Source organism: Macrobrachium rosenbergii, chromosome 11 (genome assembly GCF_040412425.1).
Source record: "Macrobrachium rosenbergii isolate ZJJX-2024 chromosome 11, ASM4041242v1, whole genome shotgun sequence".
NCBI lineage: Eukaryota > Metazoa > Arthropoda > Malacostraca > Decapoda > Palaemonidae > Macrobrachium > Macrobrachium rosenbergii.
In genome coordinates, this window is record NC_089751.1 from 33362933 (window position 1) to 33390675 (window position 27743).

General features: G+C 37.9%; 1 protein-coding gene across 30 annotated transcripts in view; it reads right to left on the reverse strand.

Moving 5' to 3' along the window:
- Positions 1–27743, reverse strand: part of EndoA (endophilin-A) — a 534923-nt gene that overhangs the window by 78498 nt on the left and 428682 nt on the right. For 26 of the 30 annotated variants that reach the window (XM_067111531.1, XM_067111520.1, XM_067111525.1 and 23 more), the window contains 3 exons: positions 7533–7636; positions 3747–3850; positions 3089–3198 (listed from right to left, as the gene is read on the reverse strand). In XM_067111531.1, coding sequence (XP_066967632.1) covers positions 3089–3198; positions 3747–3850; positions 7533–7636 — 318 coding nt within the window. The remainder of the gene's footprint in view (positions 1–3088; positions 3199–3746; positions 3851–7532; positions 7637–27743) is intronic. The other 4 variants (XM_067111534.1, XM_067111511.1, XM_067111506.1 and 1 more) reach the window with 1 other exon arrangement.

Here is a 27743-nt window from a genome sequence, read left to right on the forward strand (position 1 = left end):
TCAAAAGTAATTCCAGGTTTTACTGCTTAGAAATAATTTGGGCTCCTAGAAGAAAATCTCTAGGCTTTCACAAATAGGCTTCAGGCTCTTAACATACAAATAACTTATTAATGCCATTTTTGTGCTAAGCAGAAAAGTAAGAAAAAATCACCATCAGAACAGACATTTAGCATTTATGTAGTTAGAAAGGTAACTTTAGTGCCTCCATTAAATGGGATTGTTTTGAGGTGCTATACTCTTTCTGCTCTCCACAAATAGAAAAGAGATTTCTCATACACTGAATAAGAAGGACAATTTCAGGGGCACTGAAGACAAAAATTTTTGAAGAGAGTAATCTTTAAAAATTTCTCTGAAGTGATCAGATGAGTTTTGTGTTACTAATAAGAATTAAGTTATAGCATACAGCATTCACCAATAGTAATAATCAATCATACCAGAGTACACTTCCATAACACTTAGCTTATCTTATCTCTAATATTAGAATAAGAAATGTCTGTATTAATGAATGGAATTGTGCTGCAGAAAACAAAAAAATCAGGAAAACCTAAACATTTTAAAGTAAAAGCTGAAGTTATCCATTTGTATAACATACAGTATATGCATAACCCTCAAAAATATTACCTGCTACTATCAACATAAAAAGGCCCCTTCCTTTATTAATATTTTAACTTATCATTCCTTTCTCTGCTGATAGATTCACAATTTCGTGAAAAACAATCTGAGTAATAAAAGTCCACAATTATATAGTAAATATATTATTATGTTAAAAGAACCAAAGACTTTCGAACCCTGAACGGTGTTCCTCATCATTTTAACATTAACACTGATGAGGAACACCGTTCAGGTGTTCGAAAGTCTTTGGTTCTTTTAACATAGTAATATATTTACTATATAATTGTGGACTTTTATTACTCATTCCTTTCTCTCTTTAAATTAAGGAAATGGTGGCAGCTGATATCTATGATACCATTCCTGGCAAGATTTACCTAATGTTCTTGGCATGGTTTATCAATAGTGTATCTGAAAATATTCAATTTCATATTTGGTAAATGCAGCAAGACCCCAGATTTTTTGTTTTCTCAGGAAAACAATAATGGTAGAAGAAAATAATAATACATGCTACTATACGTCACAAAATTTCAAACACACTACAATGTTTTTTTTTTGCTTTTCAAATGAAATCCAGAAATCTGAACCCAACTAAACAAAGTACAGTATAGCATTTTCACTAGATAAAAAAAAAAAGATGGCCAGTACCAATTTATTGCTAAAATATAAATTGTACAAAAAATCCCTTAAAAATAACACATTAGGTACAGTACTTTCTCTGAAAAATGCTTAGTAAAACTCCTGGTGTCCATAACATGAATTATTCTAAATACCTGTAAAACCAAAAAAGTACTATAACTAATGTCGTCAGACAACTTATTTCCAACGACAAAGCCAGCTTTAAAAAAGAAACATCATTCAAGATCATAATCACTAATTAACCTACCATTTTTAATAAGATAATACATGAAAAATTTTCAACTGGACAATGCAAATTAACATTTAAAGTAGTAGGAAACAATTAAACAGAGATAAGCAAATATTGACACATTTTAGAGAAATGACAAGTAAAGTAAAGCAGTGACTACCCACGTTACGATACTACTTAAACTAATACTGTATATCCCCAAAATGTTTACAGGCAAATCAGCTACTAAAGTTATGATCAATAGCAAACACCAAAATTCACATTTTTTATAGATACCTTAATCATACTTCTATTTATAACCTGATGCTATTAAAATAAAACAAAGCAGTCCATTAAATGGATAACTGAAAACCAACATACATTCTAAGGATTGTGCCAAAGGCATTTGATTATAGAAGTAGCTATAAAACAGAAAAAATAAATCTGGTTTTTACTAAAATATAAAAAGCTGCAAATACAGTACTGCAAAGAAAAGCAATGATTTAATAAAACTTACTATAGTAAAGATTATGATAACGAAATACATTATGCCAAAATGACTAACTGATAACTCTGGATATGTAGTCAATTTAAATCCAAAACATTTCGTATTACAACTAGAATTTGCTTAACCCTAGGGTAACAGGAAATGCTTAATTTCTTTTCACTATCACTGAAGGTAAGATATGGCAAACAGACAAAAGGAACAAAGTGAATTGCACTATCACATAAAAGTGCTGTTCTGGACAGGTGATAATTTTTCACAGTAATAATTCACTAATAAATTATTTGGATCAAACAAATTTGTTGTAGTCTTAAAGCTTAATGTTGTCATGTCCCAAATTTCAGGTCCCAAGTATCATTTATTAATAAAGGTATAAAAAGGAAATTACATCCTATTGCATCTGAAATAGATAATATAGAATATGAAGAAGAGATTATAATTCGTAAAAGGAGTCACTTCAATCTGCTTCCTCAAGAGCTAACAAAAGACCATGCCCATCCTAGGAAGGAAGCATAAGAGTACTTGCACTTGAAGAAAAAATAAACATCGAAGCCTGAAAATATGCAATGCTAAAACAACACACAAAATGTGTGCATATTACTGAAGACCAGGAAAGTTATAAAAGATATAGAAAAGTGATTCACGTACAAGGCTTTTCAATGAGGAGAGATACCATTCATGTGTTGTAATCAGTAAATACCAAAGTGAGTAGCATAATGAAAGCGATGATGCACAAAAAGACTGATTGATGACAATAAAACAGGGGATGACTGGCTAACCACAACATCCAAGCAGTCACACTCTCCTCTAATAATATAATTCTTATATTGAGATAATAAGCTATACTGTTAAGAAAATGGGAAATAATGTCATTCGCTGTAAACAATAAATACAACAGAATACAAATGTCTCAAGTACATGAATATCATACTGTATATATTAACTAGGGACGATAAAATCATCTAAAATATATTAAATCTTCAGTTAAGCTGATGTTACCATTTGTTGAAATTTTATGTAACATTTAAGCCCTAGTAATATATATACAATAACTTAACTACAACACTGTATTACAAGAAATGTTCTAAAGAGAGATATACAAATGAAGAACAGCAAAGGGGTCTTACCTGAAATATTTGTTGAAGGAAGGCCACCATTTAGTGTATCCATCACACCTAAATCAGACAGAGTTTTAGGTACAAACTCTGGCCTAGGAAGACTAGCAGCTTCATTCTTCCTGTAGAGCATAACATTGCTATTAGTGGAGACTGCCAAAAACAAGAGCATCAGGAATTTTCATAAACCATAAGGCTGAAAATGCTTTTCTAAGCATGCACCACATTCACTCCTCTCAATGTATGTTAGAGAGGAGCCATACACCACCCAGTGATTTTCAATCCATCAAAAATCAATCCTTTAGTATACTTAGGTTCTTCAAATCTACTTTATGTCTTTTAAATTATTATTATTTCTAATTTTATTTACTGGACACATTCGTTAATATAGTAACCTCAACCCGAATTATCCTGTACATGGACTTACGTAAAATGCAATGTATAAAAATTAAGTTTAGTTTAAACGTAAATTTTTTATCAGCACTTGCTGTTGAAAAAATTGTCACTCTACTTTTCATTATTTTCTCTTACATTATGAAAAATAAACTCATTTCATCTCTTGTCAGCTATATCAGTACAGTATGATGCATTCACAAAGCAAAATAAACAGTCTAAGGTAAAAAATGAAAATTTATTCCATTACTCAATGAAATATTCAATAAAATCTTACTTTTCCTGAAGAGTTGTAGCAAGAACTTCAAGGATTTCAGTACACTGTCTGTGGTAGTCCACCAAATTTTCTGCAAAGGTGGCTAGCTGAGATATTTGTTCCACCTGAAAAGAAAACAAGATTCCACTGAACACTTAATAATTAGTAAAATTTCCATAGACTAAGTAATACAGAATTATATAAATCACAACTTACAGCATACACCATAAATTTTACCCGAGACGTTCCATTCAGAAACCATATGAAGACAACCTGCAGACTTGGCAAGAGGATTTACAATTTCACGTCAAATTCTTATAAACCAAGAAAAATCACCTTCACAAAAGATGACACGGTATTAAAATACTGTTGCACTTAAAAGTCCTCAATAAAAACCAGTACGATAACAAAAATATTGCACTACACACCCTTGCATGTTTAATAAAGACATTTCTTTCAAAAGAGTTTAAAATGCAAAGCTTAATAAAAATGAGGATTTGTTCTTTCTTCTTGAATGAGTTATGATCCTCTTGCGTGTGCCTGCAAGGTTTATTTGAGTTAGGTACCTCATGATTCTATGTCTTATTAACATGAGTACCCAAAAATTAAAACATGTATAACAAAGTTATAGCACTACAGAAAATATTGAACTGGTCATTTCATATTGATGCACAATACTCTACTGTACTGGAATTTTATCATGCAAAAAAATTGTAAAACACACTTTCAAGGGTTACTGATAATGGATACCATTTGGAGTTCCTTTTCATAGCTCTATGTCCCAACAAAAAATGTTATAGAATCACCAGTTTTTATCAAATATCTTCAATATCAAGTAAAACCTCATTAGTTTTCGTGCCACTTTTACTCTGAGACTTGAATAGGACAGTGCATGGCTTGTAAGGGAATAATGATATTGCAAACTAAATACATTACACAATCATTTATGTTAAAAAATGTTACATTACACAATCATTTATGTTAAGAAATGTAAGTTACAGTACTTCTCAATGAAAAAATGTTCATTCTAAAAGGAAGAATCTTGAAGATCAGTCTGAGCTCATGCACTACACAAACAAGATTTCAGCAATAAAAATATTCATTTACTTTCTAATGTCCAAATATGCAAAGAGGACATGCACAACACAGATTAATGATAATTTGGTTAATCATAAAATGTAGTTTAGTTTAACCAGATCACTGAGCTAAAAATCTTAGCTCTTACAAGGTTGGCTAAGAGTGTTTATTCAGATAAAAAAAAGAATAAGATTTATAAGTTACAGCTTCATACATGCTTTATAACCGTACTGACAGAAAGAGCTGAAGGTTTTAACAAAACTTCCTTAAGGTATTTGTGTGCAATACTTGTCATCCACTGCTGATTGGAGTCTGGGCACTCACAGAAAATGCTTAATGTTATGCTGTACTGTATTCTCTACAGACTAGAGTTTGAGCATGAGAGGTGACTGTGTGTCAGATGGGTGTGTCCGATTTTTAGATGTCTTCTGCATTTTTTTTTTTGTTCTGAGGACTCACTCACTCCTGCTGTATGTTTAATCTGATTTAATTAATTATTTATTTCATCATTCCACATTTACAGCATGGACATTTATTCCATACACTGAACTTGAGCGATGTTACATATTAGTTTATGAGAATTATTAGTTTCATCTAGTCATACATCATTTCCCTTTAATGCCTACATGAGCTGGGATCCAGTGTAGTTCAACAATCATGCCAGGGTTTTAAAATTTATGGAAGATATGCTTTTTATGCTAGATAAATTAATTTTTTGAATTGTTCTCATAGGATGTTTTGGTACTTCTAGAATCATTGAAAATTACAAACTTTTGTAAGGGTGCATTGTACACAATTCATATGAATACTTAAAAGCTCCAGAACAGATTCTGAGCCATTTATTAAACACTGGGTCAAATTCCTTTAAAGTTATTTCTGACACTGATCCATATACTTGGCATCCACACTATAGTATGGATCAAACCGTTACATTACATAACAACATTGTTAAAATGAAATTTCATCTTTCCAAAGGACTGATTCACAGAACAGTGATACGGAATTTCAAACTCTTTTACTGTAAACTTATAATTTAATACACAATATCTCTTTGCTGTTCCAAGATTCAGTTTTATTTTCTATTTCTCTTTTATATTTGTGGAACTGTTCATGCAAATTTGTACTACTAATGGCTGCAAAGTATTTTGCATGAATATTACTTACATTGTTTTTATCTGGTCTTCTTTGCCCATTTTGAGAGTGCATTCTCCCATTTGTTCTCCAAAAATTTTTTCCGTCTTTTGGACTCTTGTGTTGCTGAACACAATTGAAACATAAAATTGCCCCCAAAGATATTATTCTCCCCCTTTTTACTTCTTTTCTGAACTTAGCATACAGGTTTTTAAATAGAAAATAAAATACACTGTAAAGTACATGAATTCTACCACAGGTCAGGCTTATTACTCCAAACATAACTCCTTGAATAAAATGACTACCTGCCTTAGGGCTTTTGATTTAGCAAACAAATGTTAATGAAATTACTTTCTTTATAAAGTCCACACAAGTATATCTTAAATAACAGATTTATGCACTACAGTAAGAGGCTTTGAGCATTACAATGTTCTCTATTGCACATACAGGCAACCAACCATAAGCAATAGTAGTAATATCCTTAAAGTAGTAAAATTACATGCACTAAATATTCTATATGTTACAAATAAGAAAGGCTCGCTACAATGCAATCATTAAATACTCCTCACCAGAATGTACAATTTAAAAGTTTTGTTAAAACTTTCCCAGTACTTTTGTTCCATATTATGCCCCACAACAAACTCAGTGGCCCTTTATTTTATCGTAGCAAAAGCACAATAATCCAACACACAGTTAAAATTAACTTTATCTTAGGTTATGTTTTGCTTATATTCTCTAAATTCAAACATTAAATAACTCATTTAAGGGGTCAGAGTTTTACTTCGATAACCTGTCTTTAAAAGTTGATAAACTGACATTTTAACATTCTTAGTAACAGTGAAATGCAGTGAAATATAAAGCCAAAGAACTATAACACAATCTCTCTCTGTCTCTTTCTCTCTCTCCTCAGTTTTCTGGAGTAGGAAAGCAAGTCAAGTGTGATACTGTACCAAATTCTACTACAGTGTAAGTATAAAACAATAGTAATGGACTTCATAAATGAAAGTCCCTTTTATGAGTTTTCAAGTTAGAAAGATAATGGAGAGAGAAAAGAAGAGGAGCAAGATCCAAGATAACTATTCAGTACTGTAATAGAATTAATAATAGTAATGTAAAGAGTTCCATCTTCAACTCTGATATAGAAATAATAAATCATACACCACAAATTTTTTATTACTACAAACTACAACAGGCATGATGCAACTGATTTTACCTAATGAACTTACAATTATATTTTCAATATGAAACTGAGATGCCATCAACAATAACTACTCAAATCACTTCAATTTCTCCATTAAAGTGAAATACAGTGGTATACTATTCAAACTAAAATATCAAACCACTGAAAAAAGCACTATTATAATGACATTTCAAGGATTATTAACATGCCAAACAATAAAATCAACATAACATTCTGTAATTCACTTACATAAGTCAGATACTTCACATTGTACTCACCTGAACTCTTAACTAAATCTTACGAATTCTCGCAGCTGTATAACATGCAAGAGTCCTCAAAATGGTGCATGATACTACCTATTGAATGTGCTGGATAATCAAATAGCAGTACTGTATACTGTAAATCAATAACAAACTCACATCATTATCCAGAAGATTATGCATTCCCATTTGTGCTAAATGTAACGACTCTGCAAATTTGTCCTCTGCCAGTTTGATTTCGTCGTCTGTAACATGGGAACCTCCTGTAAGAACAACACCTAATTAGAAAGTACCGTACCCTAAATATTTGTTGGAAGCCTCTCGTATATAATGTCCTTTTCAAATTTACCATACTGTACTTGTACAGTATACTTCTTACTTTCTACATACCTAAAAATGAATAAATAAAACTTCTTACCAAGAATTACCAAGCTCGCCATTTCATAAACACAAAATTTACAATCTCTCTGTGTAATTTTTTTCACAAAAAGAGTGTAATTTACTGTATTACAATATTCCCTTTTATCAGTACTTAACACAACCCCATTCCTTCAGAAGCAACTAACTTTCAAAACACAAAATTCTTTTCTTGTAAATCTACCTCTATTCATTATTTATATCTCTCATTACCAAGGTTTCATTGTATGTCTTTTACTTCACTTTTCTCTAGTTTTCTTTTCCATCTACATACTGTACTGTACTACAGCACAGTATTGCCACTCAACAAATTTTCCTTTTTTTTATATTCTGTCTTTCACACATTTTCCTCCCCTTTTACATTCTACATATCTCCTATGCCTGCTTTTAACTTTTTCATTCAGTTTAAAAATATTGTTGGAATTCATACAGCCAAAGATCTGTTTCACAAAGAGAGTTTTTCTGATGAATAAAATCTATTTTCAACTTTTCCTACACCTATTAACTGATGGCAAACATCTTTATCTTCAAAACTTAGACATACAATCAAAATAGACTATGGAGACACTGACTGAGTAAAATTTATATCACCCTATGCAGTTATTTGAAGCTTGTACCTACATCTAAGACTCCTTACTACGTCTAAGAACATTCTTCAAAAAATATCCTTTAATGAAGTGACTATCACCTTCAAGAAAAAAGAAAAACTCCTTGGCTTACCAAGAATTAGATATTCAACAAACAAATGCATACTATAAATGGCAGTAGATTGGACAGACCACTTATTTAGCTGCATCTCATGAACACTACTATTTCAGAGGTAGCTAAAGGTAGAATAATTTTTTACTTAGTACATAGCTATACACAATTTTTTACTTAGTACATAGCTATACACATCTACTCAGATAACAGTAATTTTGTAATTTCTAACATTTACTGGTTACTGTCCCCTATATTAACCTATATAAGTTGTTATATCTCCCTATTCTTGCTAAGCATGGGCTAACGATGATTAAAGCAAGGATGTTTCCCTTACTACAATATTTTGTTTGACATTACCCTGCAAACTAAAATGTCCCCTGTCTTTTCACTATCTGCCACACCTATGAAATGAAGGTGGCACAAAAACTAAGCAAATGAATTCTTGGCTTGAATACATCATACAAGTCTTCTAAGAATCAAAATAAATTTAGGTTTACCATCTGCAGAACTTTTTGAAGTGCGGTGCATTTTCCCTGCAATAATACTTTTAAAACTGTATGACTCACCAATAAAAGCGAGGCAGAAATTACTACCTGTTTTCTGAAAAACTAATTTCTATTGCAACATTTTTTTTACACATACAAACATTGGTTCAGAATGAGCAAGTGTATTCACATTTAGCAAATAAAATGATGACCCTGCAACTTTACTGGTGGAGGTCAGACCACTACATCCCTCAGCTACTCTTCAGTTTGCTCTTAATTTTGTCTCTATTTTCACATTTTCATACAGCCATTATTCTCAGTGTATCTGTTACATTTATAACAAAATTTAACTAGCAAATGCTGCAAGCTGGGTTACATGGCTCCTTGTGTTGTATGCCAACAACATAAATAAACCTGAGTGATTCCTTTTATGACTCATTTGCCAATAAATAAAGTGAGCAGCTTAATTCCATGTTTTGAGAAATGCAATAATCATCAGTATTTCCCTGAGGCATACCACTCGAGAATATGTCTGCAGCATCACATCCTGGTTCAAAAAACTTTTAAGGCCTAGATAGCTGCATGACTAAGTTTACAAATAAAGAGCAATTACAGTAGTTAAAAAATTATTCTCCATTTTTAGAATCAAATTTGTCCTTCAAGTACATTGCATTTAATTCAAGACTTTCATTCAAGCCACATTCAAAAGTCCAAGTACAGTAAGAAGCTAAGTCCAACAGACCTTTGTCCCCCTTACCATATCCTTTTTTTTTTTTTTTAGTTATACCTTATATGTATAACCCTTTCTACTGACTAAAGATGTTGGTAATACAAACCAAAAGCAGGCAACTCTGTTAGGAACTACAGTATAATAAAATACAAATCTATATACTTTGCATTTGATTACAGTGCTAATAATAGCAGAATACCAGAACAGCTGGACAGACTAACTTATTTTCAAGGGAGCTCAACCACTTCTATTGCTGTACAGAATTTCTCTTTCTATACAAAATGAATACTACAGTATAAAATGCTAGGGAGAGACATCAAATTATAGCCTGCCTTGCTGTTACAGTTTGGTTTTAAAAATGACTGCACTGTACTTTGACAGTATGCTAAAAGATTTGTTTATAAACTCTCATTCACTGCAGAAAAAATATGATATCTCACAAAATGGCTGATAAGTCATTTACTGTACATATTTTTATGGGACTAATTTTGCAAGAGAGATCCCTATATCACTAACAAGACCTCATACAACTATTGCCACAGACTAAACTAATCTGGACTCTAGATCTAAAATAATAGTCATGGGGGCTTGATCTGGCTAACTGCTGTCCTGATCCCCTGGATTCTCTACCATAGCACTTGAAGAATTTGCATACTATAATCTGCCTCCATATCATTTCCAAGCTGTTCTGGAGTAACATTTTTCCTGGAGTAAAAGCTGAAAGTTATGAAATTTTTCACTGAATTCTCTTCCTGTTTATAATGTAATGCAAAAGGGAAGGGCATTACAAAAGTTTTATTTTTCCAGGAACACCTGCTATGATGCAATGCTGCTTAATGTAATATAATATTATTATGTAATTTATACAGACCACTTGACTCTCACCCTTTAAAATTTTGATATGTTGAAAATGAAGATTCCCAGAGACTGGGCCATGTCACTTATTCATCAAATGTCCAAAGGTGCAACCAATTTGTAGTTTTTTAATGAAGAACAACACAATCAGACATATGGTTTTGTGTGTAAGAATTATTATTCCACAGCACACGTCATTTACTAATGTTGATGGGTTTTTTAAATAATAACAAAACAGTAACAGGAACAAGTGTATTCAATCTAACAAAAAATAATGAAAACTTTGGCTGCTTCAACAGCACCTCATTTCCTGTCATGCCTACAATTACAGGAACCCATATCTCACCTTTGTTCACTCAGTTAAACAAATGATTTTGAAATGCTTCTAAAATTTCATATCACTAAAAGTTAAAAATTTCTGTAGTATGATTATTTTATAATCAAAACTGATGCATATTGCAGATTATTCTGCTATGAAAACATGTATTACTGGGTACAGAAAAGTGATTTTTTAAAACAATATTGCAGCAAACCCACACCAAGGTAAGAGCTTGATCCATATGCATGAATTATGTAATGTGAATCTTTATGCCTTATATGTTCCATTGCATGTTGCTTACGGACATGTGCTTTATGCATAATCAAAGGTTCTCGTCTTAGAAGAAGTGTTACATTTACATGTTTTTAATCAAAATTTGGTTGGCTCTAATTCAGAATGGTTGGTGATGATTGTATACAAAAATGTCTCTGACTAAAAAGCTCTTTAGTTGGTAAGTCACTTGCTCATATCTTTATTGCACTTTCTAAAGTTACCAAGTCTCAGTTTAAAGAGAATGAAGAGGGTCAACTCTTTAAACTTGTAGAGATTTCTTTTGAGAGGACTTGAACACTCCAGTGCAGATTCTAAGTTGTGAGCCGGACAACATCAGTGTTGATATGTCAACTCCCCAAATGTGATAGTTTTTTTGGTAATTTTAACAATCTTGCTTTGGCTTTGATATATAAAAATGTGTATTTTCCAGTTCAAGTGTGCATCAATGAATAATCCTACAAAGCTATACTGTCTGGCTGATGTTTTTCATTATTAGTTCAGTGTTAGAACTCTTTTTTCCATTTTATATCTTCATAAAACAATTTTTTTGTATAAAATCGAAAGCCGCTGAAGAAGCCTGGTTATCTACTTCTAGAAATTCACACAAAAAGTATTTTGCTATTAGAGTTGACTTGCATTCTGTGCATGCAGGGGTTTAGTCATGTGAGTTACTCACTGAATATTCATGGGTCTAACAAGTGAAAAATTTGAATTGTAATTCAATATCATGCTCTCTTTGTTTTGCAGAATGCATAATCCAATGATAAGTCCGACTGATTTTTAATGCATTGTTACCATATTCATTATGCCATAAAATCTGCCACTTAGTAAAGATGATAGGTCTTAGGGATGTTAAATAGTCAGTGATAGAAATAGTTGTTTTTGATCCAGTCATATTAGGTGCAAACTTGGCTACTTTATCAGCACCTTCATTTCCTTCCATGTTCACATGGGCAGTGATCCAACACAATTCAGCATTTACATCTGATGAAAAGTTTCTCCTAAAGTAATACTTGTTTCTTGGACAGGCAATCCAGCAATTCTCTGAGATGATCTTACTGGTTGAGTAACATCATTGGCATTTGTTCCACTACTCAGCTGATCAGACAGATGCTCGCAACAAGGTTGGCTGTGACCTCCCCTGCTACTTGAATGAAGGAGATTAAGAGCTGACAACATTATCTTGATATATTTATTTCTGAGTCCAGTCCCGTGTCAGCCGGTGAAATTCCATTACAGCACGAATTTCTAGGTATAAAATGCTAGATATACCAGAGAAAAAGAGCTTTCAGGAAAGCTGGGGTTACTACCCCCAGTCGAGCGTCTTCTAGGAAGACGTCGGTATAAGGAAGGGTGAGTGAAAAACCACTACCACGGAAACATACTCGAAAGATCTCTCCCTATCAAAACCCCCGGAACAGAGCGGTGAGCCGTTACAGCCCCTACACTCAACACCCGCCAGGACGGCGACACCAGCGCCACCTACCTCATTCCATTTTCTAGCACGTGATAATTATCTTTCGTTTTTGTGTGCTCGTGCCTTTTTGTGGAATTTTCCCAATTTTCATCATGTCATCGAGCAGCTTTACTATCTCCAAGTTAAGTACTATGTTATAGGGGTTTTTTCGTTTGTTATTTGGCTGTTTTGGTCTCATTTTATATATATATTTTGAGATCTTAGTATGACGCCACGGCGTTCCCCGCCAACCATGTCGACCACGAGGCGACCCCATCAGTTTCCTGCTGTTGGAGTTGTCTCATTGTCGTTATAGTTATATATATTTTTTGCCCCTGGTTCTCCTCCTGGCGCGTTTCCTGCGGTGGCACCCCCCTTTTGATAATTTAGCACTTCTAAACATATTGGCCTACAGGCCCTTTTGAGGTGATGCCCCGTCCAGGTTCCCCCCCTCCAGGTTGGGTTCCCTTTTATTTTAGTCTGTATTAGGCTATTGTTATTTTTTCTTGGCGATAGTGCTCTCGGTTCGTTATTTGTTTATCTTTACCTCCTCGTGGTGGCGGCAGCCTTAGATCTAACCGTTGCCTCGGGGTAGGCTACGCACCCTATTGAGCACATTTTTATTTCATATTTTGGTGTGATGGTTTTTGAGTGGAGTAGGTTATTGCTTCCATCCCCTTGCCCTCGGCGTGGAAGTCCATCAGGTTGAGAGAATTTTGTTGCTGTTTCCTCCGGGGTCGTTTTTTGGTGGGCAGAGTGAGCCCCTTAGTTCTCTTCCTTCCCTTAGGGGGGAATAGAGTTCTTTGGATGTGTCTCCTCTAGGTTATTCGCCTTCTTGCCCCCTCTCCTCGTTCCCGCCTCCTCCCCTCCGTACTCCTGCCCTTTTTCTAACCTATGCTAAGTTAGGTCCCTATTAGGCTGTGCCTAGGCAGGAGTCGTGCATCGAGACTTGGTCGCTCCCCTTTCCTAGTAGTAGGCCACCCTCCTATCACAGTTCCCAGTTCATTCTTGAAGTGGTGTAGTGCAGTTGAGCGGGTTATAGTTTTCCCCCGTCTCCTGTTTCGTAGCCTACCATTCTCCCCTACTCCACCCACTCCCCCCCCTCCAGCTTTGCTCTACTCGTGCGGGTGACGCTAGATGGCGTTTTCTCCGAGTTCAGGGACTTCTCTATTTGGTAGAGGGATTCGCTCCCTCCCATCCAGTCCCTCGCATCGCTGTGTTGGGTTAGTGATTCGTTCACTCGTAGCTCGAACGTGTTCGAACACTTTATCCCGCTTTCCTCCCGCCCTGTCGGGCTACTCGGCTGGGTTATTATTTTTGCTCCGGTTTATGTTAAAGATACGAGCATCTGCCCACCTTGTTTCTCTGGCGGGGTAGTAGTGAAGAAGGATTTATTTATTTATATAAGGGGAGCAGATCCCTCCGGTCTCCGGAGTATTTCTGTTTACCATCATTAGTTTATGTTATTACATGATATACGTATTTAAATATACTTATTTTTGTTATCTTCGGAGTACTCTCCTTAGTTTTATACATGAGTCCGGTTCTTCGCCCGGGGGTTCCGCCGTTAAATTTACAGGCAATCCCGGCGGCGAGTTCCTGTTGTCTCACTCCTTCCATTCCCCGGAGTATTCCGGGGTCTGGTAGTCTTGCCTGCCACTCGGTGTATTTTAGAGCTTATTGGCCTAGTTTATTAAAAGGTATTTCTTCTCCACCGGAGTATTCCGGCTGCAGTTGAAATTCCCGGCCTTGCCAGCCTTAGATCGCTTAGAGTGGTAGGTTCATGTTCGTTTTCCACTTACAGACTGTTCGCTGTGAGGAGCCGGGGTGTACTGCGTCACTGCAACAACCTTACGGTCACGTAGTGTGCCGGACCCACGCTGGTTGCGCGGTCCGACTTGACGACCTGGTAGTCTGGCACCCCGATGGTTGTGAGGTTTGTTTCGCCTTGTGCGCAACCATCCAGGATGAGTCGGTAAGTGACAATCTTCCTCCGTTTTATGCTCCTCATTTTGAATTTTGTTTATGTGGTTTCCGGACTGTTTTTTCACCCTTAGCTAATTCTTGGCTTTCTTTCAGGCGGACGAGTCCTCTAAGAAGTCGGCCTTGGAATCTCTCCGGGCCTGGGTGGCTGGGTTTGGAAGGAATGTTCCGTCGGGGAAGCCCTACGTCCTCGACGCCAAGTTGAGGGACCTGCTCTACCCCGGCGCACGAGTGGCGGCCGCAGTGCCGGAAGATCTTGCCACCCCCATCATCCAGCAGATCCGGGATGCGACCCAGCCACCCCAAGTGGATATTCTTTATTCAGAAGTTTCAGAGGACGTCGCCACCTTGAACTTAGACCTCGAACCAATGGCTATTGAACAGGACCAGGGGTAAGTAGCGAGGTAGGTGAGGTAGTTGGGGCGGCGCCCTTTTTGATTCCCAGCTTCTTCATTGTCTTCTTTTTCAGGTTTTGGGAAGTCTTCCTCCTTGGGTGATAGGGCTCCATCAGCTATCCCCAAGTTGAAGTTGAAGACTTCATGGAAGGCGAAGGGCTATAAGTCCTCGTCCTCCAAGAAAGCATCGCCTTTCCCCCCGTCGAAGGCTAAGGTCTCAGCACCTGTAGCCTCCGGGAGCAAGTCTAGTTCCTCCGGCAAAGGCGCGAGTAAGAGGGCATCAAGATCAAGCCCTCCTCGCCAACCTGCCTTTGACGCGGAGACCTTTGCGAAAGAAATGTTCCAAAGGTTCTCCGAGGACTTCAATGACAAGTTTAACCAAATGTCCGAAAAGTTTGCCACATACGACAATAAGATCTCTGAGAAGTTTGCCGCTTATGACAACATGCTGGCGGGAATAAAGAACCCACCCCCAGCTGAACCCCAGTATGTCATTCCTGATACGGCGGAACTCCCGCCTTTCGATCCTGGCAACCCTTGGCGTTTCGCCCTCCGGGCCATCCAACATGATGGCAAACTGACCATTGAAGGCCTTGGCACGAGACGGTTGGAGGAGTTGGAGTTCTTCCCCGCCGATCTTTTGCCCCCGTATCCAGGTTTCGTAAGGTTGACAGAGGAATCTTGGATACGTTCGGATAAGGTTCCCAGGGAGACTGTCATCATCCCCAGGGACCAAGCTCAGTCGTCTCTCCTGCGCACTCTGACGGAGTGGCAGGCAGACAACACAAAGTTGACTCCTTTCAAGGGCAGCTTTACTATGTTTGCCCTGGGAGACAACTTACCGACTCCCTGTTTAAACAAAGTCGCCCTGGCTACGGCCCGAGCGGTAATCCGTTACCACAGCTAAGGGAAACAGACCCCACTTCCCTGGTGTTCCCGGGAAGTGACGAGTTCTGGATGGATTCCGTCCACCTTCACGGTCGGGAAGTTAGACCCCCTCTGTGCTTCCTCACAGTTTAGCGAGGAACTCCCCAAGCTGCCGGAATCTTTGCTAAAGGCGGAGTTTGATGCCCGGACTAAGCTAGCCCGGTCCCTGAACTCCGTCTGCCTCACAGAAGCCACTGCCATCTCCTGCGCAGACGAGCCCTTCTTCCAGGTCTTAGCTAAGTCCCTGTTAGCTGGCTTTCAGTCTGACCTATTTGAATTCATCATGGCCAGACTGGAATGTAGGAAGTTCGTCTTTGCAAACGCTACTATCCGTCACGAGCCTAACAAGCTCGTAAAGAGCTCGATCTGGGGACCTAACCTCTTCCCAGAAGAAGAGGTTACGAACGTTATGACGGAGGCTACAAGGGCCAACCAGAGTCTGCGCTCTCGCTGGGGCATCCCCACCTACAAACGCAAGACCCTGAATCTGGCGGTCCCCAGACGAGAGGAGGCAAACGTTTTAGGAGACATAAAAGGCCCCACCAGCAGACGGTAGTTCAAGCCGTCCCCAGTCTCGGCAGCGGCACAGCCCTCCACTTCAAAAAGCTTTCCCCCAACAATATGTGCTGGTCCAACCAGCTCATTCCCTTGCTGCGCCCTCGTATGTTACTTCACCAGCTTACAACCGCACCTCGAGGGCCGGGTTACTTTCACGGCCTTAACAGAATTGCAAGGGGAAGAGGCAGGGCCTCTCACAGAGGGAAAGGCGAACACCACCCCAAGGGGAAAACCTGGACGTGGTAGAGGGAACAAACCCGCTCCCTCCCACTGAGAAAACACAGGTAGGTGGTCGCCTCTATTGGTTCAGGGACCAATGGACCTTCAGCCCTTGGGCACACAGTATAGTGTCCAAAGGTCTGGGTTGGAGTTGGATCAAGGAACCTCCTCCTCCGAACAAGTTTTACCAGCCACCCTCATCAATCCTACGGGATTATGTGGCAGAATTGCTCAACAAACGAGCAATAAAGAAAGTAAGGCACCTAAAATTTCAAGGCAGGTTATTCACAGTTCCCAAAAAAGACTCAGATCAGCAAAGAGTGATCCTGGATCTGTCGGCGTCTAAATCTCTACATAAAATGCGACAAATTTCGCATGCTTACAATAGCTCAGGTACGGACTCTACTTCCGCGTGGAGCCGTCACCACCTCCATCGATCTTTCAGACGCTTACTATCACGTCCCGATTGCGCGGAACTTCTCTCAGTTCCTCGGTTTCAGACTCGGGAATCAAGCCTACTCGTTCAAGGTCATGCCCTTCGGCCTAAACATTGCGCCCAGGGTATTCACCAAGCTGGCGGACACAGTAGTTCAACAACTCCGGTCCCGAGGGATATCCCTAGCAGCGTACCTGGACGACTGGATAATTTGTGCACCAACAGTTCTGGAGTGTCAGAAGGCTACGACCATAGTCATCAACTTCCTAGAATCGTTAGGTTTTCAACTGAACAGACAAAAGTCCCGCCTGACTCCGGAGTCCAGGTTTCAGTGGCTGGGCCTGCAGTGGGATTTGTCTGCTCACACGTTATCCCTCCCACCTCCCAAGAGAAAGGAGATAGCATCTCTCACCAGAAAATTTCTCAAAAATCAATCGGCATCCCGCCGATCACAAGAAAGGGTCCTTGGATCCCTTCAATTTGCCTCAGTGACAGACCTGCTCTTAAAAGCGAAACTCAAAGACATAAACAGAGTGTGGCGGAGTCGAGCCAATGTCAAGCTCAGAGACAAGGTCTCCTCCATCCCTCGAATCTTGAAAACAAGACTGCGGCCTTGGACCTCAGTCAAGGGCCTCTCCAAGTCAGTTCCGCTTCAGTTTCCCCCTCCGGCACTAGTTGTCCACACAGACGCTTCCCTAAGCGGCTGGGGGGGATATTCCCCAAAACAAAAAGTACAGGGAACGTGGTCCACAATGTTTCAGCAGTTCCATATAAACACCCTGGAAGCTATGGCGGTCTTTCTGACTTTAAAGAAAATCCGCCCCCCCAACCGGATTCATATCAGGTTGGTATTGGACAGCGCAGTGGTAGTTCATTGCATCAACAGGGGCGGCTCCAAATCAGGTCGAGTAAACCAAGTAATGGTTGCTATCTTCTCCCTGGCGAACAAGCACGGCTGGCACCTGTCAGCCACCCACCTTGCGGGGTGCGGGCGTGGTGGCGGATTCCCTGTCCAGAACGACTCCGTTGGAGACGGAGTGGTCCCTGGACACGGAATCTTTCGAATGGATTTGCCGCCAGGTTCCTGGTCTCCAAGTGGATCTGTTCGCGACAGAAAGCAACTTCAAGCTCCCCTGTTATGTGGCCCCCAACCTGGACCCTCAGGCATACGCCACGGATGCAATGACAATAGATTGGAACAAATGGGAGAAAATTTACCTATTCCCTCCAATAAATTTACTGTTGAAAGTATTACACAAACTCAGGACATTCAAAGGTCAACTAGCCCTAGTAGCCCCCTACTGGCCGAAGAGCAATTGGTTCCCTCTTCTTCAGGAACTGGGACTGCGGAGTCTTCGGATTCCCAAGCCCATACTGACCCAGACAGTACAAACCAAGACTGTGTCAGCTTCCTCAAGAATTCAGAATGCCCTAGCTTTATGGACTTTATAAAATTTGCAGCCCAAAAAGGAGCAAACATTGACCCTGTCAACACTCTATTTCTTGAGTCAGATAAAAGAGATTCTACTCTTAGACAATATGATTCAGCAGTCAAAAAATTAGCCTCCTTCCTAAAAGCATCTGAAGCCAAGGTTATGACGACTAATTTAGGAGTCTCTTTCTTTAGATCACTGTTTGAAAAGGCCTTGCTCCAGCCACTATTACCACAACCAAGTCAGCCCTGAAGAAAGTATTCCTGTACGGCTTTAAAATCGACCTTACAGATTCCTATTTTTCATCCATCCCCAGAGCATGCGCTCGTCTGAGACCCGTATCACGCCCACATTCCGTTACGTGGTTTCTCAATGACGTCCTTAAGTTAGCATCAGAGATAGATAACTTTCAATGCTCTTATCAGGATCTGTTAAGGAAAACCTTATTTCTGATTAGCTTGGCCTCAGGTGCTAGAATCTCAGAGCTGTCAGCTCTCACTAGGGGTGATCATTTTGTGAACTTCCTCCCTTCCAGAGAGGTCCTCCTTTCCTCTGATCCTAAATTCTTAGCCAAAAACGAAGACCCACAAGACAGGTGGTCTCCTTGGAAGGTGGTGCCCCTTCCACAAGACCAGTCTTTATGTCCAGTTCATACACTTAAATCTTACCTTTTAAGAACTCCACAGAGTAAGTCGGGTCCTCTTTTTATCAGGGAGAAAGGTGGTACTCTATCACTGAATGGTATAAGACAACAAATTCTGTATTTTATTAAACAAGCCAACCCAGATTCAGTTCCTAAGGTTCATGATATTCGAGCAGTTGCTACTTCCATTAATTACTTTCATAATATGGATTTCTCAGAATTGTCTAAATATACGGGTTGGAAATCACCTCTAGTGTTTAAACGCCACTATTTAAAATCGCTCGAAGCCCTGAAATTTTCTACCATAGCTGTGGGAAGTGTCATCTCCCCACCTTAACCAATCATATCCTTATCCTCCTTTCCCCCCGCCCGCCTGCCTCATTTACTTCTCTGCTTGTCCTCCTGGTTGATTATGCCTCACTGCCTTGCTCCTCATATTGATATAATTTGTCTCTGTTGACTGGAAACTGTAATCTGACATGTTACCATGGTGTTTTCTTGTGGGGTACTGGGCGGTTTTTATTTTGCACCATGTACCCCAGATGTGTGTGTATACACTGTGTGTTTTGCTTACTGTTTGGTTGATCTCTTATGTGTTTAGCTTAAGTTTGCGTGTGTAGTTTTAAGATTGTATATGCCATTTGAAATTGTGTACACCATTGTACCTATCCAATTTCGTGTAATTTTGTACTTCGATGACGTTAAGTGGTTTTGGGGAACCCTTCCCCGTCGTGCCGGGGACCTCCCCTTGTCTTCTAGTATTAAGTCTTTGATGTGCCTTAGGTTTAGTGTTTTTCTCACATGTAAGAGATTCCCTCATTAAAACTGCTTTCGTGATTTATGTTTTTTCCTTCAGATTACCCAGTTTCCTCGTAGTTTGCAGCCTTGGCATGATTCTCTGTCACTATTTCACCGGCTGACACGGGACTGGACTCAGAAAAGGGATTTTGACAAAGGAAAAATCTATTTCTGAGAAGGTCCCTTGTCACCCGTGACCCTCCCTGACTCACTTATGGCTCCCCACCCCTTTTTCTTGCACATGCCAAGTCTGGGGTTAGTGCTAGCATGGAATGAGGTAGGTGGCGCTGGTGTCGCCGTCCTGGCGGGTGTTGAGTGTAGGGGCTGTAACGACTCACCGCTCTGTTCCGGGGGTTTTGATAGGGAGAGATCTTTCGAGTATGTTTCCGTGGTAGTGGTTTTTCACTCACCCTTCCTTATACCGACGTCTTCCTAGAAGACGCTCGACTGGGGGTAGTAACCCCAGCTTTCCTGAAAGCTCTTTTTCTCTGGTATATCTAGCATTTTATACCTAGAAATTCGTGCTGTAATGGAATTTCACCGGGTGACACGGGACCTTCCTCAGAAATAGATTTTTCCTTTGTCAAAATCCCTTTATTCTTTAAGTCCTGAAGAGCTTTCTTTTTTGTTAAGAGTACTTTTGTTCACTGCTGTTAATAAATCAGTCAATCAATAACTCCTTCCAGACATACAATATCAAATCATACAGATAATTAAATGATACCAGTACCTATATGAAACTGACAAAGATTCCCTCAGTTACAGTACTTGAAAAGAATTCAATAGGAATTTTAGAAAAATTTCCAATTCATCAAATGACAAAGAACAAAGACAGGTCATTCTTTCCAAATTTCAGCTGTAGGTACCTCTAAAAAATGGAAGCCACTACAGATTCTGTCTAGATCTGAACTTCCTGCTATTGTTGTTATTCAGTTTGTATCATCCATTGCAAGTGACTGCTAAGAGTTGGTGGCCAGTAGGGTTTAGGAGGAGGATAGTGGATGATAACAGGTCCTCATATGACACAGGCCTCTTACACTGAGAATGTCATTGATAGATGGAAATCAGCCAACAGATTCACCTAAAAGGAATGTATATCAACTGACTTTAACAAAGAAACAGGTAAATCAAGCCTAACCCAAGTAAGAACAGAGCTGGTACTGTATGTACTCTCTTTAGGGTCAGGAGAGGGAGAAGAGCAGAAAGCAGATAAAAGTACAGCTGACCTCTTCAGCTTGACTTTATAACATATCCTGCCTTCTAATACTCCCTGCAGGTCTCCATAAACAAACAAGGTTGTGCTGGTACACTAAGCACCTTAGGTGAGGGTTCCTATTAAGAGGAAAACTTTGCAACATGCCTCTTGCTATAAAAATAAACATAGTTCAGACTTATTATAAGTGATGCACAGGTACATCTATTCAAAAGCTTCAAAAGCATTGACTTAAAACCACCAAAGAGGTACTAGTGCAGTAATAGTTTATACCTCATTATAATTGCCATAATCTAAAGTATATTTTCAAAAAAAATTCTTTACTCAACATTTTGCATAAGTTGTAAAACAAATTTGAGGATATTTTGGACTTCTCTGGCTTCTGGCTAAGTTTACAGTTTAGCAAGTTGAACAGTTTTCTTTCAAAAGGCTTTATATATATAAAACTAGTTCAAAGAGCAAAAAAGTATAGTACTGTACTATACTGTACTATTGTTTGTAAGAAGAATAATGCACCTTGCTGAATCATAATTTACATTCAGATGAACCATAACCTACATCCAGGATGAATTTAAACACAATTCATACTACTACCAACAGCATCTTTCATGTGCCATCCAAACAAGTTGGACTTGTTTGTAAAACAGAAAATGACTACCTATTCATGATTTCTAACTGATGGCAGAGGATACATTTCAGCCCATCAAATTTTGCACATCCTCAACCAAACTAAAGAACTCTACTGTATATTGTACTTTAAATGCAATTCGTCTGGAAGTCATGACAGATAATGAAATTAATCAGTTTTCAAAAAGAGTATGGTAACTTTTTTTTAACCAAGCACTAACAATGACATATAAATTTAAGTTATGGCTGATATCAAGACTACATACCAGTGCATGCATCTATGAAAACATCACTGAGTAAAAATGTGAAAACTAATTGCTTTTTTTTATGAAGTATATGGCACAAAATATTTGGTAATCAAGTCACAAAATGGTTACTTTTTCAGCCTTAAACCAATAAATATCAAATATGCTCCAATTACTTTTTTATTTTAATATTAATAACGTACGAATTATAAAATCTAATCACAGCCTTGTGATCTACAAATCATAATTCCAACTGTTGATTGTACACAAAAGAAACAGAAATCATAATGCTTTAACAGAATTTTCAGTACAGTGTAATGCTACTGCAACAAATATAAGCATAAAAACAGAAACATAATCATTACAGTACTAAAATTTGCTTGGAAACATTAGCTTGGTTTATGGTACGTGACTGAAAATTACAGGAAATGTGTAATGCCACAATAAAAAGAATATTAGCACCTTCTATGACATTGTCTGCATAAGAAAAGTCTGCAAAAAAAAAAAAAAAAAAAACTATGCATAGGGTAATTTTGATGACATTAACATTGTTGAGGATAATAAATAAAAATGAAAACCAAGACCAAAGGATATCCTAAATATTCCCACTTATTTCCAAGGTAGAGGTTCAACAAACATAAAACTGCTACAACTGGGTGATAATGTTCTGACAGAAGAAACCAACAAAAAATTAACTTTAAAACTGCTACTTCTTACCCATTCCTAAGACTATACACATTTTAGAAGCTTCACTTATCTGGCTTGGATACCACATGTGAGACAGTTAAAAAGAAAATATGCTTTTTTATTCACTGGTCTTTTAAGATCAAGAGTTTGGAATGAGATGAAAATTAAGGCACAACAAGTCATAAGAATAAAAGCTTTTCCAGACAATTACTGTATGTTCCACAACAAAAATTATGACAGTGAATAATAACATGCCTAATAGGTGCAGATCATATTCATATCATCCACAATACTACACATCTAGAAGTGCAGCATTTTCACCTGAAGACTAATATGCATACAGTATACAAGACTAGAAAAAAAATCAGTCCTAAATAACACTTCTCTCTCTCTCTCTCTCTCTCTCTCTCTCTCTCTCTCTCTCTCTCTCTCTCTGTGTTACTGTCTTCAAATCCCTCTCTCTCTCTCTCTCTCTCTCTCTCTCTCTCTCTCTCTCTCTCTCTCTCTCTCTCTCTCTCTCTGTTACTGTCTTCAAATCCCTCCTCTTTCAAATCTGGGGTTTTAGTTCATGAGAAATAGCTTAGTGATCCAAAACCTTGGTATTCACTTCTTGCAATAACACACCACCTTTTCAATGGGAAACAAAACTAACTAGCACCACAAATAATTAGTGATGAACTATGAAAATAATGGTTCCACAAAATAAAAAAAGATTTTGAAGGGGGGGTCTCTCTAAATAAATTTAAACTTTGTTTGGCCATTGTGGCTAATGCAGAGAACTATAAAAGCTACTGAAAGCTGCTAATATCCTGAAAACACTAGGATACAATTATTCACACTCTTATCAGAAGGAACTGATATGAAAAAAAAAAAGACTCAATGTCAAAGGTTTTTTTCCCACTACAACAGAATAATTTTTGTGAAATTTAGAATCCCAAGGCTTCTTTTTCTTCATTCTAAAGTAGTAATGTGTTCATTCTTTCTCTGGTATTTGCATGAAAAACAAATCATTGCCTTACTAAAGCCTCTGTCTTCAGTATTTTGAATGGCAGGCAAAACGTGGATCTACACATGAGGACTGCACTGCTGCTTCCAGGGGAGGAGGATGTTCCTCTTTGAATTTCAAGTACGTATTGGTGCCAGGTACTGAAACCTATTACATATCTTTTAATCACATATCATTAGTAAATCATAGCCCTTTGTTGGCTGAGTCGGTTGAGCTTCAGACTGTCATTCGATGGGCTGGAGTTCAATTCCCGCGGCCGGCTGATGAAGAGTTAGAGGAATTTATTTCTGGTGATAGAAATTCATTTCTCGCTATAATATGGTTCAGATTCCACAATAAGCTGTAGGTCCCGTTGCTAAGTAACCAATTGGTTCTTAGCCACATAAAATAAGTCTAATCCTTTGGGCCAGCCCTAGGAGAGCTGTTAATCAGCTCAGTGGTCTGGTAAAACTAAGGTACTGTATACTTAACTTATTAGTAAATCATGTCTTTCCTTGCTTGTGTTTTTCAATGCACATTTATTGTGATCATCAGCAACTGTGCTTGGTCTCTGCAAGGAGATTACCCATGGGTATCACATTATTGTCATCAGTGGCCATGGTAGTTGTGACTCCAAATAATTTGCAATCAGCCGATCAAGCTTCATTGCCATGTCTTTTATTTTATTATTTTCAAAACATTTTTGTTCCTCTAATGTAGGAGAAGTTTTTGAATGAAAATCTAAAAAGCTATCTTCCTTTGAATCTGATCTTAATGAAATCTAGTCAAAGCCATATGAGAACATATGTCCTTTATACTGTAAGTATAAACCATTAATGAGTTGTTTAGGCAGGAACATTGCTGTAATAGTATGCAAGAGATCTACTGTATTGTTCTTGAATTGTTCCCTTCAATGCCTCAGCCTTTCCAGTGTTTCAAGAATTGAGAATGATGGATACTTTCCTCCCTATTTAAGCATTTATGTACTGTATTCCTACTTCCTCACCTACTAACACTATGCCTGTACTGCTACTGCTCTTGCCCCAACAATAAACAGCAAGGATACTCTTCATATACCTAAATACCCAGGCTTTATTCTTATGACTGACCTCAGTTTTGCCCCTTTTAACGGATAAAACTTTTAAAAGACTGCCAACCAGCTTCCTACCTGGTTCAGTCACATCAATGGCTAATGCAGATCCATCAACTTGAAAGACAAAATTTGTGTTAATGATTATCAGCATTATGACAACAAATAATACAATGCTAGGTTGACATAATCTGCATATAATCATTACTCTCTGGAATTAAAATGGGAAGAAAAAGTTAATGTTCAGCAAATTCTTCCCATGTAGCAAATGCTGGTGTCTTCATTAATGATTAATATGCCCATATTCCTGATTAACATGTCAACTCACAGCATATCTAAATGATGTTACTATAGATCAAACTGAAAAACCTCTGCTACAAATTTTCAGAATACTGTAAATGACAAAAAGTGCAAGAATTTCTCATGCTTGAACAACTCTCATCAGATGGATCAGGTGAAGAGATGAATCCAGGGGTTTTCATAAACAGCACTAAGGATTCAAGAGCAGTGCAGTCTCTCCTAAGGATATTTCCAACTTTCTTATCCTTTTTCAGGTCTAGGAGAAATCTTTGCTTCTTCATCAACCTGCCTGCTTTCTACATACTGCTTTGTACTCTTCTAGAAGGGTATCTGATCCAATCAAAACTCGGTGTTTCTTCCACAACCAACATCCACCCCACCCTCAACCCCACACATTGACTGATACAAGTGTTAAAAAGTGTCTGAGCTCAAGAACACACACCCCATTTTTTTAAAAGTAGGGCAGGCTTTGCCTTGAAATCTTTGCTTCTTCATCAACCTGCCCTGCTTTCTACAACCTGCTTTGACCAAAGTAGTGAAGTAATAATTTTGGAAAACTTCACTTCTTTATTGAGCATGTACTCCTCTAGATGGGCATCTGATCCAATCAATACACGATGACCGAAAACTAGAGAAATTTGCTGTCATGTTAGTTCTCTGTATCCCTGTAACTCTTAATTTTTGTATTCTTACAATGCATGCCTTGACCTTACTACCAGGCAGCTGCATAATCAGAGTTCTTCAGGTTTCGGTGCTCATATTTTCAAATTAACCATCTTTTCAACCAAGAGATCATGTTTCCTCTTCTTATTCCCTAGTACAAATTATAACAGGGCAATATGTCTATGACTACTACTACTGCTATGGATTAATCAGGCATTACTGATCATGGTGTGTGTGTGTGCAACTTATGCCATCCCCACACCTATCCTACTCACAACTCCTCCACTGGACTTCACCAACACCACAGTCTGCTTCTAACCTCCTGTCCTCAGGGATTTCAGTCTTAGTTACTCCCATGCCACTCATTCACTTTGCAGTAAGATGGATCTCATAAAACAGGTCTTACAGTGTTACCCCGCTTTTTTGCGCTGGATTTTTGTAGAACACAATATTCACTTTTCCGCAGGGCGAACCTTCACTAATTTGTGGATTTTGCAGATAACGTTACTACAGTGTAAGTGCACTGTAAATTATTTTTATCATAAAAATCTGTATTTAGTCACGAACACCATATGAAAAAATACAGTATTATTAGTAAATAAACAGTGTTGCTCTATGAAAAAAGTGAATTAGTGATAATTTTAATTGTTTTTACCAATATGAAAAGAAAATTGGACAACTTCAATACTATGAGACAAAATGGCTATACAGTACTTATGTATACAGGGGTAACTTGATTAGTTGTCAAACGTTCTGTAAGACAGATTTATTTAATTTGTACAGTATTAAAGATTTATTAAATTTGTATTAAGCATTTTATAGATATTTTGCTTTGTTTACATTAATATTTTAAAATTAGTAAATCATTGTTATAAGCATTTCAGGGGGCGTATATACGTAAGAGTAACAGTTGTAAAAGGGTACTAATCTAAGATGGCTTAGGGTGTTTTGGAATGATGGTTTGGGGAGTATTTTTGTTCGAATTGATTAAATTGTTTTAGTATGATAATTTAAGGTATATTTTTGTTTGAACTACTAAATTAGGTAGTGAACTTTTAAAATGGACAGTTATAAGCATTTTAGTTTAAGGAGTACAGGTTATTTGGCAGTTATAAGCATTTTTAGAGGGGACTTAGCATTTCTGCAGTGGGTTCTGGAACCTACCCCTGCGAAAAAGTGGAGGAGCACTGTATAATTTTTCTCTTTACCCTTTGTATTTCTCAGTACAGTACTGTATAGTACAATGTAAAATGGAGCCAGAATCTGCTCTATTTAAGTCCTTTATACTTGTCACTCTCTGATACAAGTGAATCCCACATATCTTTCTCAAGCAGCAGCAATGAAATCTCAAGTCTTTTGGGCTGGTGGGACATCCCTCTACTATTAAGTAAGCAAGATAGCTCACTAGTACGTTTGCAAAAACTGACCTTTGCTTTTTCCTGTGAATATTTAGTTGAACCTTACCAAGGTGAGTGGATATTTCTTCATGCACACTAAAGCATGAAGACAGAGCAGAACTATGGAAGCAATAGGAAAAATGATCAATTAGCTCATCTTCATGGTATGAAATCCAATATCTGATCCACTACTTGCTACATAACAGCAGCTTTTGTAAAACTAGTGGCAAGGCCAAAGATTTTGCATACCTCATATAATTTGCTTAGCACCCTTTGCAAGGATAAGGTATCATGTACAAAAGTAGCACCATCATCAGAAGCATGCATATCTGTTACTGTAAAATCTGAATTTTTGCCCTGGCATGAAACTTTCTTATATTAAATATAAAATTTTGCCACTTACGTTATAAAGCATATACAGTACCTGAATAACTGTCACAACCATACAGTATGTGGAACCTTTATTCTTGTTAGTGTTGTTCTAACTCAGAATTTAAAAACCTTTAGAGAAAGCTTTCTTTGTTGAGCAAATTT